This window comes from Macaca thibetana, chromosome 11 (genome assembly GCF_024542745.1).
Source record: "Macaca thibetana thibetana isolate TM-01 chromosome 11, ASM2454274v1, whole genome shotgun sequence".
Lineage (NCBI taxonomy): Eukaryota > Metazoa > Chordata > Mammalia > Primates > Cercopithecidae > Macaca > Macaca thibetana.
The window spans coordinates 120,772,964-120,786,041 of record NC_065588.1 but is presented as its reverse complement, the minus strand read 5'-3'; the positions used below and the strand labels follow the sequence as shown (position 1 = coordinate 120,786,041).

The window sequence follows — 13,078 nt, the reverse complement described above, 5'->3', positions numbered from 1 at the left end:
GCTGTTAATCTCTTCTACCTGAGGCTGCACAGGCCTGCAGAGAGATGGTCCGGCCAGGAAATGTTTGAACCTGGCCGGCATTCAAATCTGGGTTCCTCGACTCATGAGCTGTGTGGTCTTGTGCATGTGTCTGCCTCTCTGAGCCACTGTCCCTGTCTATCAGGTTCATTCATCTAAAGACGTAGTTACAGAGCATCTGTTCTGTGCCAGACACTGTTCCAGGTATGGTGGGAATATAGCAGAGAACAAAGATCCCAGCCCTTGAGGAACTGGTGCGAGGGACAGGTTCGCACACTCAATTTTGGAATGGAGTCTGAAGATGCTATCTCATCTGAAGATGAGAGGAATGTAGTAGAAAATGATTGATGGTGGAGGTGGGAGGGATGAGCTAATGATGGAGTGATCAGGGAAGACCTCTGTGATGTCTGAGCTAAGGCCTGAAGGAGGTGAGGAAGTGAGTTATGCAGATATCTGGGGCAAGGGTGTCCAGGCAGAGGAACAGCCGGTGCAGAGGCCCTCTGGCTAGGAGGGCAATGTGTTTGTAGCACAGTCCCTGAGGAGGGAAGAGGGGAGAGCAGCTTGGAGAGGCAGGCAGGGTCCAGGACTGGATCACACAGGGCCATGTGGATGGAGGGAGGACTTGGGAATTTTATCCAGGTGTTGGAGAGTTTGAAGCAGGGGGTGACATGCCCTGATATGCAGAGCAGCTGTGCAGATCCGATAAATTAATACCAGAAACCGCTTGGCGCATAGTAGGTGCTTAGTAAACATCAGCTGTAATGACCGATGCCATTACCAGCATCTCGTATTCCACACACACCGGATCCCACAGTGCTGGACCATGTGTGTAAGGATTAACTGTAACTCCTGGGACTCTCCCTGAGACCCAGCCTTGTGGGGATTCAGGGTGTTGGCACCATCCTGGTCCGATGCCTCAGAGGCCCCACCCTGCCCCCCACAGAGAGACCTTGCTCTCCAGGATGGTGGGCGCCACGAGCAGGCCGACAGGAGACCCCTGTTCCCTGCGAGACTCTGAGTATCTCCCATGTCCCAGCCACTGCCCGGGCAGCTCAAGGCACCCAGCCCTGAGTCTTTCCTGAGCCTCTGTCTGCCAAAAATAGATTCGGGAAGCAGGGGCAGCCCTCGGCCGCAGCCGCAGAACCCACATGCCACCACTTTCTCAGGCCGCCACAGGCTCGAACTCTCCTGGGAGAGGCTCAGGGTTCGGGGCAGGGCTGGGACTGGGCCCAGGACATGTGCGGGGTTGCAGAGCTGGGCATCCCCCTGGGCCCTGCGGGCACTGGCAGGGGCAGGGCTGTGGCCCTCCGGCCGACTGTTGGTGACGGAAACTGTGACTAACGGACGAGCAGACGTTTCCCTTTTCCTCCCTGCGTTCCAAGCGGCTGTGCTCAGAGGAACCCTGTTTGCTCAGGAAGAAGGCAGGACAGGAAGTGATCCCATTCCCTGCCTGTGGCTGGGGCTTGGAGCCTGAGAACCCTTCTCCTCCCCTTCATGAGGCCCAGCTCCAGCCTGGCCATGGTGAAGGGCCGGGGTGGGCAGGGCCCACCTGGCATTTGCCCGAGAGCAGGCTGTGTGGTCTGGATGTCAGGCAGCTTTTTCTTGGAGTCTGGGCGCACCAGTGCAGAGGGATGTGTGGTTCCCTGTGGCTGCCGCAAGGAAGTACCACAGACCGGCACGAACAACAGAGATGTATTTTCTTCCAATTCTGGAGGCCAGACGTCTGGAACCAGCGTCCGCAGGGCTGTGCTCACGTTCAAGGCTGCAGGGGAGCCTCTTGCATCTTCCAGTGACTGCTGGCAGTTCATGACATTCCTTGGCTTGTAGCTGCATCCCTCTACATGTGTCTCGGCTGCCACAGGGTCTTCATGTCCCTGAATCTGTATTTCCCTCTTCTTCCACGACTGTCAGTCCTGTTGGATTTAGGGCCCACCCCACTCCAGTGTGGCAACATCTTAACTAACGACATCTGCAGGATCCCGTTTGTAAGTAAGGTCACGGTTTGAGGTTCCGGGTTGATGTGAACTTTGGGGGACACCATTCAACACAATACAGGGCTCTTGGCTGAGAGCTGCGGGTACCTCCAGGTGTGGCGAGGGGCCTGCCTCTTTCTCAGCAACCCCAGAGGGATCAGGCTGCTGCCGCTTCTGTCACACCAGGCTGTGGTGGGCACCCCCCAGTGCCTTTCCAGTCCCCCTGGGAGTCCCCAGTCACTTCGAGATGCTGCCTCCACGATGCCCCTGCTCTCAGCTGTCTGTGCGTTCAAGCCCACGAAGGCTGGCCTTTCACAGTTGCTCAGCAAGTCAGTCAACAAACACTTTCGGAGTCTCTACCTGGCTCACCATGGGGACAAAGAGACACCCACTTCTGTGAGCCACAAAGATGAGCGGTTTGATGACGGTGCCTAAGTTGGGGAAGAAGGGTGGGCTCTGTGAGTGAGGAGCTGGGGTTCCCAGGAGCAGGGAAAGTGGAGGCCCCACGACGTGGGCTTCTTTCCATTCCGGGACACACCCGGAATGTTCCCCCGACGGAGGCCTTTGCACCTGTGACTCCCTGCACCTGCCACTCTCATCCAGAGCCTGGCTGGCCCCTTCCCTCCACCGTCAAATCTTGGCTCAAATGTCACTTCCTTGCAGAAGCCCTTCCGGACTGTTCCGTCCAGAGGAGCACCTGCCCTTGTGCTCTTTGTCCCACCTCATTTCACCTGCGCAACCCTCTGAGTGGTGCTTCTGTGTGAAGAGCACATTGCTGGTCTCCCCAGCGGCAGGGCAGCCTCCGAGGGTCTACCCCTTGTCTACCCCGTGCGTTGTGTCCCCACAGCCCTGGTGTGCAGAACCGGGCACACAGTAGGTGTTCTGTAAAAATTCAGGAAATGCGAGCTTCCCAGGCTGGCCTGTCCCCTGGGGACGAGTGAGACTTGCATAGCAAGGAGAAGCTTCTGTATTCATTCACTCCACATGTGCCGATGAAGCTGACAGGGTGTCCCCAGGAGGCGTGGTCACTCTGGCTAGGAGAGTCCTGGGCAGTGTCAGACAGGTTATCTCACGCTCAGGAAGGATATCAAGGTGGCTGGGGGGCCCGCCTGTACCCAGAGTGTATCTGGGGCTCAATGGAAGAATAAAGGCCCCGGTAAAAATAACCCCTGGCACGCTTGGTTGCCGAGGTGGGGTGTGAGGGGGACGGTCACCCTCATTGCCACATGGCCAGGATCACTGTCCTTTGCACCTGTGGTGAGGCCCCAGGCATGGGGAGTCCCCAAGCTGACAGCCCAGGCCCCAGGCCCCAGCCCTGATCTGCTGCTTCCCTGTGCCCAGGAGAAGGAGAGGAACGCGCGGAGGAAGAAGAAGAAAGCCCCGGCAGCGGCCAGCGAGGAGACCGCGTTCCCGCCCGTGGTGGAGGATGAGGAGATGGAGGCGTCGGGCGTGAGCGGAAACGAGGAGGAAATGGTGGAGGAGGCCGAAGGTGAGGGCTGGCGCAGCTTGGCGGTGGCTGGCCGCTGTGGGTCCAGGCTCTGAGGGAGGGCATGGTGGGAACTGACCCCGGCAGCGTCCTCTCCCCTGAGTCACCTGGGTCCTTCTTAGAAGGGGCTTCGACTCCCTGGAATGGGAGGGCCTGACTTCCCAGAAACTCACCAGTAATGGGCACAAGATTGATGGCCACAGCAATACCGAGAATAATCAGCTTCTCTGGGAGCCCCAAGCCTTACTCAGCCCTTCTGATGCCCATGAGTTCAGTCTTATGCTTGGGTAACCGGATGTCCAGGCCAGCCCTGTGGGTGCCTGCTGTCTTTCACCCCATCCGGTGTCACAGTTTAGAAAAGAATTTACTTTGGAAAATAGTTTTGTTTGTTCGTTTTGTTTTTCTTCAGACGGAGTCTTGCTCTGTCGCCCAGGCTGGAGTGCAGTGGCGTGATCTCGGCTCACTGTAACCTCTGCCTCCCGGGTTCAAGCAATCCTGCCTCAGCCTCCTGAGTAGCTGGGATTACAGGCACCCGCCACCACACCCGGCTAATTTTTGTATTTTTAGTAGAGATGGGGTTTCGCCATGTTGGTCAGGCTGGTCTCAAACTCCTGACCTCAGGTGATCTGCCCGCCTTGGCCTCCCAAAGTGCTGGGATTACAGGTGTGACCCACCACACCAGGCCTGAAAATTGTTTTTTGACCAGAACTCTTTTACAAGGTAACCAGTATAAATAGAACCTATCTGTCAGTCGGGAAGTATTGTAAACGTTATATAGTTATTTTTAGTGCCTCCTTTTACTCCCAAGTGTCCCTATTTGGGTGATAAATAATTCGGTCCCCTTCTTTGGTGTCCCTGTTTTCTGTATGGGGAAACTGAGGCTCGGGCACTTAAAGGTCTGGGCCCAGGTGCCCCAGGTACCACAGAGTGTGTTGTTCTACCAGCTGTAGACTAGACAGATGCCCCACCAGGTGAGTGCTGCTGAAGAGAGGGCGTAAAGCCATCATGTGCGTGGTGCTGGCAGGTCTCCCCGGTCCCCTCAAATGGAGGACTGTGACCACATGAGCTGTGTGTTAACCAGGGCTCCGGATAACACATGGCTCAATTTTGTTATCAGTGTTTATAGACCCGGGAACTGAACACGGGCTGCCCATACCTGGCCCCATACTCTTGGTCACGAGTTCATCCACCTTCGACCCCCTGTGGCTCTTTTTCTCTGTCAAAGAAGAAGTTGGGGGTCTAGACCGTTCCCACTGTGACGTGACCAAAAGCCCCTGGAGGACCCCAGCCCTTCTCGGTTGAGTGTCCCTGACTCTCTGAAGGAGACACGAGCAGCCCAGCGGAGCCCAAGTCCTTGGTGAATTCAACCCTCCTTCCTCCTGCCCCGTCAGGAGTCCTTCTGTTGTTCCCGTCCTCCCTCCCTCTCTGCCTTTGAATGCACCGGCTCCTCCCTGGCAGAAGGTGCAAGTCACCTCCTGGTTCTGTAAGCCCGGCCTGCAGATAAATCCAGGCTCCTCCAACCTGCAGTGTTTCACCAGCCCGAATCCCAGCTCCTGACTGGGAATGGGCAACTGGGCCCTTGGGTGACTGTCATCTCACGCTGGGGGTGGGGCAGAGGCCCTGAGTCAGGCCTCCCCACCAGCTTTGGGTCTCTCTGACCCAAGTTGGCCAAAAGCCTGGCCAGTGTCTGACAGAAGGAAGGCCAGGGCCGCGAGTCCCTTGGGTCATCCCATTTTGGGTTCTGGGTCTGTAGCCAGGACAAGAGAAGACCCCGGGAACAGAAACCCAGTCCCTTCTGTAAATATCCCTCCAACTGTCTGAATGGGCACGATGCAGGCTTGGTGGGAGCATTGTAAGAAGCCAAGCTTTGGCCACACGTTAAAACCGGAGCAGACACTGCCCAGAACTGTGTGGTCATGACCCCCGCCTCGCTTGCAGGGCTTACAAAGCCCAGTAGGGATGGGGAGAGGTGTGCTCTGCTGGGTGGGGGAGGAGGGAGGGCTGAGCTGGCTGGAGCTGAGGCTTTTGTGACGACGTGGTGGTCTTCTGTGGCCACTCTGAGAGATCGGGGACAGAGATCAGAGGCCCTGATTAAGCCTTCTGGTGCCCAGGGTGTTACCCCATCTTAAGGATGAGGAGACTGAGGCTGGGGGAAAGGAGAACCCGTCCTATGGGGAGTCCTGGCACATAGCTGGTAGGCTCGGGGTCTGCCGGCCCAGCCAGCGCACACCGCGTGACCTGTCTTTTGTGCTCAGGATGGGGAGGTGAGGAAGGTGCTGGGTTGGAGCCTGAGGCTGCCCTGCCGGAATCTCCCCGGAGACCCAGCCAGCCCCAGCAGCACTGCAGGCCCCTCCCCGGGGGCGGTGGAAAGGACCTTGTTGATCTGGGCTGGAAGTATACCAGCGCAGGGCTGGGAGGGATCCCCTGGCCCAGTGGTTTCTCTGGTAATAATAATCCTCATAGTGGATGAAGCAGGTGCTACTGTTCTCCCCATTTTACAGGTGGGGAGACTGAAGCATAGTGGGGTTATCCAAGGCCCTGCCTTGGATATTCAAACCCAGGCAACCTGGTACTGGGCACCTCCGGGCAGAAAGGAAAGGAGGCCATCTGGTGGTGTCTTTATTTTTTATTTTTGGTGGGTTTTTTTTGTCGCTCTTGTTAGGCACCTACTGTGTGTCAGGCGCTGCACAAAGCACTTCACCTGGATTCTAGGGCAGCGGTGGCAGGGTGTTCCCTGGGATTTGTTAGAAGTGCTGATTCTCGGGCCCCAGTCCACACGTACCAAATCAGAAAGCTTCAGGGCATGGCGCAGCCACCTGCATCGTCACAAGCCCTCGGGGTGCTTCTCACGCAGGCTCCTGCCCCAGACCCTTGATAACCATGAGAGCGAGGCGTTAACTGCCCATTTTGTAGATGAACAAACTGAGACCCAGAGGTTTCATCCCTGGTCCTGGGGCCCTCAACGTTGGCCTCCCAACGTCCCGTACTCTGACTGTGGAAGGAAGGGAATGACATTGCTGAAGTCACCAGGCAGAGGAAGGCCAGGGGTTGGAGATGCAGGAAGCTGGGCTCAGTGCTCTCCCCTCCACAGCGTGGCCTTGGGCAAGCTGATGAACCTGTCCACCTCCATTTCCTCATCTGTACATGAGAGATGATGGTCCCGGTGTTAGAGGTCTTAAAGGAGTCATGTGTGAGGAACTCGGCACGGAGCCTGGCCTGCACGCAGCCTGCGTTGCTGTCGTTGCTATTGTTTCTAAAAGAGGTGGCCTCTGCTCTGGGGCCTGAAGGGAGGCAAGAAGCAGGAGAGACTGGGGGATTGGTGGGGGGCAATGATGGCTGAAGAGGTCTCAGCAGACCCAAAAGCTTCTCCCTGCAACCTTGCCCACCCCTGAGGTCAGCACCTCCCACCCCAAGGCATCCTGGGAGCCTGATGACTTAGGGCAAGGACACCCAGAGTGGCTGAAGCTCACTTTTCACCCTGACCAACCCCATTATTGGCTGGCCTTGAACAGGCCACTGGACCAGCCTGCGCAGGGCTATTGCAGGTCACCTGCGGCCACTGGCCAGAGCCTGGAGGGAGAGGGCTCATCGGTCCAAGGTGAAGGGCAGTCGGGGCAGGAGAGCGAGCAGCAGCGAGGTCTCACTGCTGTGCACCAGGCTCCAGGCCCCTCTTGGCCACGTTGCCTCCTCCCTCACCTCCCACTACCTGGTGCCGCCTGGCTTCTAACTCTTCTCTGACTTCCTTCCAGCCTTACATGCCTCTGGGAATGAGGTGCCCAGAGGGGAATGCAGTGGCCCAGGTACGAATGTGGCCGGCTGGCCTGGGGGGTAGGGCTGGGCCGGGGTGGGCATCCCGAGGTCCCCGGTCCTCCACAAGGAACCCTGCTTCTGGGCACATGCTCTTTCTGTGAGCACCACCGTTTGTGTTCCGTGGCCTCTGGGCTTCCTTTCCAGCAAAGTGGCTGTTCCCCATGCTGGTCCCGGGCTCACTCCAGCAGACCAGTTTCCCGTCTCCACTGCTTCATTGATTTTCACTGGCACACTTGGGTCTCCCACCAGGTTTGATTTCCCTGATAGCAAATGCAGGGGTTTTCAAGTATCCCCATTTTACAGAAAATGGGAACATTGAGACCCAAAGAAGAACCTGGTGTGGGTTTGGGGGCTAGAGAGCCAGGACTGCGGCTGGGGTCTCCTCGCCATCCTTGGGTACATGCTTTCCTCCTGCCACTCCGTCAACACAGGCCACTCTCCTGCTGCGTAAAACCCATGCCAAGGCCGTTGGTGTGGGCTGTGCCCCGGGGGCCCTGTGCACGCACTGGCCTCATTGTCCACTGTGCCCGGGCCCCTGTGCACGCACTGGCCTCATTGTCCACTGTGCCCGGGCCCCTGTGCACGCACTGGCCTCATTGTCCACTGTGCCCGGGCCCCTGTGCACGCACTGGCCTCATTGTCCACTGTGCCCCGGGGGCCCTGTGCACGCACTGGCCTCATTGTCCACTGTGCCCGGGCCCCTGTGCACGCACTGGCCTCATTGTCCACTGTGCCCGGGCCCCTGTGCACACACTGGCTTCATTGTCCACTGTGCCCGGGCACCTGAGCACGCACTGGCCTCATTGTCCACTGTGCCCGGGGCCCCTGTGCATGCATTGGCCTCATTGTCCACTGTGCGCGGGCTGCTGTGCACGCACTGGCCTCATTGTCCACTGTGCCCAGGGCCCCTGCACACACACTTGCCCGTTCTGCACTGTCATGTGATGATGATGGTGGCGATGATGGTGCAGCATCAGGCAGTCACCAGGCAACTGCCCTTGCCATCACAATTGCCGGCTTCTCTGCCCTGTGAGATGGGAACTGTTGTTCTCCCATTCTACAGATGGGAAAACTGAGGCCCAAGAGGTAACCTGAGTTTCCCATGGCACACAGCCAGTGCGGGGCAGAGCTGGGGTTAGAGCTCAGATGAGAACACGGAGACCCCCCAGAACGAAGGCCTTTACCCATGCCCGCCCTCAGGCTGGCTCCATCTGTCGGGGGTGCTGACCACCAGGAGGTCCTGGGGTTGGGAATTAACCAGGTTATGCCAGCAGGGTCAGTTTGGGAGAAAGGCGGCCAGGGGAGGGCAGCAGCTGTGGGTAGAGGCCTGGCCAGGGGCTTTGTCTCAGGGGTGGGGCTTCAGGCAGGGGCCCAGGTGTATAGGAGCCTCAGGGCTGTTTTGGTGTCAGGCAACAGAACGGCCTCATCCCGAGGGTCAGGGCCACGCATCTCTCCTGGAGTCCCCCCAGACCCTGCTCATCCCCTCTTCCTTCTTGCCCTGCACAGCCACTGTCAACAACAGCTCAGACACCGAGAGCATCCCCTCCCCTCGCACTGAGGCCGCCAAGGACACAGGGCAGAATGGGCCCCAGCCCCCAGCCACCCAGAGCACCGATGGGCCACCCCCGGAGCCACCCACCCCGCCGCCGGAGGACATCCCGGCCCCCACTGAGCCCACCCCCGCCTCTGAAGCCACCGGACCCCCTACGCCCCCACCAGCACCCCCATCGCCTTCTGTACCCCCTCCTGTGGTCCCCAAGGAGGAGAAGGAGGAGGAGGCCGCAGCGGTGTCCCCAGTGGAGGAGGGGGAGGAGCAGAAGCCCCCCGCGGCTGAGGAGCTGGCAGTGGACACAGGGAAGGCCGAGGAGCCCATCAAGAGCGAGTGCACGGAGCAAGCCGAGGAGGGGCCGGCCAAGGGCAAGGATGCGGAGGCCTCTGAGGCCACGGCCGAGGGAGCACTCAAGTCAGAGAAGAAGGAGGGCGGGAGCGGCAGGGCCACCACAGCCAAGGGCTCGGGCGCCCCCCAGGACAGCGACTCCAGTGCCACCTGCAGTGCAGATGAGGTGGATGAGCCTGAGGGCGGCGACAAGAACCGGTGAGTGGGCGCCAGGCAGCCCTAACCTTGGCTTTTGTCTGCAGACACTGAGCGGCGACTACCTACTTAGACAGCCGCACCCGGTGTGGCTCTGCCTGCTTTGGGGGAGCCCGAGGTGTGGTTAGGGAGGCAGACTCGGAGTAGAGTCCAGGAATGGGAGATGCAGGCTGGGAGGGGGCGGAGGTGTGGCCGGGAGCATCTCCCCAGGAGGTGACATCCAAGCTGAGACCCGGACAGAGGAGGCAGCCCTGGGCAGCACCAGGGAGAGAGTGTGCCAGGCAGCCTGCTCGCTTCCTAGGGCCACCCTTACAAGGTAGCTCAAGCCAGGTGGCTTGAAACAAATACAGTCCTGGAGACCAGGAGCTCGGGGGCACCGTGAGGCCGGGCCACACCCTCTGAGCCTCTTGGCAGATCAATCCCGCCTCTTCCAGCTCCTGGCTGCTGCTGGCAGTCGTGGTTGCCAGCACACCACTCCGTCTTTGCCTCTGCCGTCGCATGACCTTTGCCCTGTGCATCTCTATGTCCACATTTTCTTCTTCTGAGGACAGCAGGCATTGGATGAGCAGCTGCCCTAATCTAGTCCAGCTTCATCTTAACTTGATTATATCAGCAAACAGCCTGTTTCCAAATAAGGTTACATTCACAGAGACCCTGGGTTGGGACTTGAACGTAGCTTCTTTCGGGGGGACACAGTTCTACCCTCAACGTGGTGGGAACAGCAAGTGTGAAGGCCCGAGGTGGGAATGAGCTTGGTGGATTCAGGTGTCGAAGGGTGGAGCGAGTGGTTCAGGGAGGGGGGCAGCCTTGCAGAATGGGGAGCAGCTCTCACAGGGTTGGGGGCGCTGAGTCGCACCCTGGCAGGTGAGGGCTGCATTTCTTCTCAGGGCAGTGAGAAGGCCTTTGCGAGCCTCTCCCAGAGAGCCAGATGTGATTTACCCATGAAACCATGTGGGGGATTTGCTGGGAGTGAGAGGCACATTCAGGAGGCAGCTGCAGGTGCCCTGGGGCCGGGGATGGAGAGGCGAGTGTGGTGGCCATGGTGATGGGGAAAAACCACAGATTCAACATGTTTTTGGTGGTTCATCTCCTATCAGCCAAGGGTCCAGGGCTCGGGATCACAGGTGATCACCTTGGATCACCGTGGATCACAGGTGCAGCGGTTCCCCTTGCAAAAACCTCTCCAGCTGGGGTAGCCTGGAGGACCCCAGTGCCGTCTTGTTTGGGTGCCAATGTCTCTGATGTGTGTTCTTTCCTTTCTGGCCTCTGTCTTTGCTCCTGGCCTGGGTGACCCCACATCCCTGAGAATGCCGCCTTTTACCCATTTTCAGCACAGATGCTTTGGGCCTCAAGGCCTCCAGCCCAGAACCAAAAACGGCTACCCGAGTTAGGGCCGATCTTGGGTGGCAGAGGGCAGACCTGCAGAGACTGTGTCCCGCTCGCGTCTGGTTGGCTGGAGGAATTGTTTTCTGGTGGGGCAGGCGGGCCATTTTATTTTGACTGCACTGTGGTCTGTTTCCTCCCCTCCCAAGTCCCTTGGAATGGTCCTGGGCAGAGCGAGCGAGGGAGGAAAATCGGACCCGCAGGGTCATGTGGGGCCCTTGTCTCTGCTCTGGGGTTCACCCTGGGCCATGTTAAAGGGGGAAGTCCTAGGACATTCCCTAGGAACTGAGGTTCACCCAGATCTCTACAGGTTCCACAAAACAAAATCTCAGGGTCCCCGGGAACCACTGCTGACAGGAACCACGCCCATGTGTGTAAGAAGTGGATGGCCTGACCCTGAGCCTGTACTGAGCAAAGGCTTGGCCAGCGGGATTCTGAGGGTACCGAACTCCCCAGCTAATGGCCCGACAGTCTCAACTTGGAAAACAGTGCTCACAGTGCGGCTGGGTCTGCCCTAGAGGCAGGCAGCCAGGACCTTTGTGCCTGGGAAGCGGGGTCAGGGCGGGACTCCCTATCCCGCTCCCACTGGCTGTGGGGACAGTCATGGAAACACATGTTTCTGCCTTCGAGGGGGAAGCGCTGAGGTCATGGGGCAGCCCCACTGATAAGCTGCCTCCTAGAGTCTGTGTTTTGGGTACATGTGGCTGGCCCCGGGCTGGGGAGCCGGGGGATCAGCTTGCATCCTGTCCGTCCCCAGAACACTCAGACTGGGCCTGAGGCCCCGCAGGGCACTTGCAGCCTCCCGTCCTCTCCCCTGCAACCCCACCCAGGGCGGTGTCCTCCCTCCCCCAGCTGGGCCTGGCGTGCGTCCACCCCTTGCCCAATGTCCAGCACACAGCCCCCGGGGTGCAGGAGTCCTCGGCTGGGAGTCAGGACACCTGGTTTGTCCCGCCCTGTGCGACTGGGCCCAGGCCCCCGCCCTTGGGGCCTGCCTTGCCCTCGCAGCGAATGAGGCTGGACTCTGGCCAGCCTGCTGACCTCGTCCTGGCCGGCAGCCTGCCACCCCTCCCTGTGCCGGCCACGACTGCGCAGGGCCGGGCGGCGCTGGAGGACGCCGATGAGATGCGTCAGAGTAGGCCCCGGCAGCCAGGGCCTCCCGGGAAGGGCTGGCGGGACGGGGCAGGCCCCCCAGGCGACCCCTGCTCCTGGCTGCCTGCCCAGGACCGTCCCTCCCGCCTGGCAGCCCCAGTGGGGGAGCTCTGCGTTCCTGGATGGATGCAAGATGACTCTCTTCTGGGCCCTCCCGGGTGACTTTGGGAGAAAGAAAATCACATGCTCCTTGGGCCCGCAGGCACTGTTGTCGAGGTGGCTCTGCCTGGGTGTTTTCTTGGCAGATAACCAGAGATAGTGGCTTTGATTGCAAAACCCCAAGCCTGCCTGCCCTCCCCTCTCTTATTCTTCAGAGAAGGTGTCTGGGTGCTTTTTGGCAGGGCCTGACCTTGTGAGTCCCCTCCCCCAAACCTCAGTTTTCTGTCTGTAAGGTGGGTGTGAATGGCTTATCGCAAGAATAACTCAGTTAATGCTGGGCCACAGTGGGTGCTCAGTGAGAGATTAGCTGCCCTCCTTTGGATCTGCTTTGGGACACCCCCCAAGAGGTCACCCCAAGAGAGGGCTGGAGTGCAGCTCCTTCAGCTGTCCCTCTGGCATTTTGGAAGATCATAACAGCAGTTGCACCTTTGTTACTTTATTCTGCAAGTGACTGATGGCACCAGCGTGCACCAGGCGCCAGGGGTGCTGGAAACTGTGCAGACGAGGCCCTGACTTCGGGCACTTACATTCTAGTGAGGGCGTGGAGAAGGAAACCATTGTTTATGGGATAAGTGGGTGATGGGAAGATGGGGCATGGGGAGCAGGGGAGAGTGGGCTGGTCAGGCGGGGAGGGCCTGTGGGGAAGTGACATTGGAGGGCAATGAGAGCCTTAGTGTGAGGGACAGCCATACCCCTGGGAACCACCAGTGCAAAGGCCCTGTGGCCGCATGAGCGTATGTCCAGTGGACAGCAGAGAGGCCTATAGCAGGGAGTAGAGTGGAGTGAGCAGCCCCGGGAAGAGAGGGCGGAGAAGTCAGAGAGGTGGGCAGGCCCCATGGGTGGGAGTGACGGGTCAGGGTTTTATCTTGGGGCCTTGGAGAGGCAAGGGATGCCTGTTGACAAACCAGCCCTCCCTCTCCCTCCCAGCCCTAGGGTGGTGGCAAGGATTATCCCAGCTTGATGACCATGGGGAAACTGAGGCAAGGGCTGGGTGGAGAGGGGACGTAC

The 13,078-nt window shown here is 59.2% G+C and overlaps 2 protein-coding genes across 31 annotated transcripts in view; one reads left to right on the top strand and one right to left on the bottom strand.

Annotated features, from left to right (window-relative positions):
• Positions 1-13,078, top strand: part of NCOR2 (nuclear receptor corepressor 2) — a 240,891-nt gene that overhangs the window by 183,972 nt on the left and 43,841 nt on the right. For 25 of the 30 annotated variants that reach the window (XM_050747807.1, XM_050747808.1, XM_050747805.1 and 22 more), the window contains 3 exons: positions 3,333-3,480; positions 7,227-7,277; positions 8,794-9,382. In XM_050747807.1, coding sequence (XP_050603764.1) covers positions 3,333-3,480; positions 7,227-7,277; positions 8,794-9,382 — 788 coding nt within the window. The remainder of the gene's footprint in view (positions 1-3,332; positions 3,481-7,226; positions 7,278-8,793; positions 9,383-13,078) is intronic. The other 5 variants (XM_050747826.1, XM_050747825.1, XM_050747809.1 and 2 more) reach the window with 1 other exon arrangement.
• Positions 1-13,078, bottom strand: part of TMEM132B (transmembrane protein 132B) — a 1,306,862-nt gene that overhangs the window by 1,289,089 nt on the left and 4,695 nt on the right. The window lies entirely within an intron of this gene.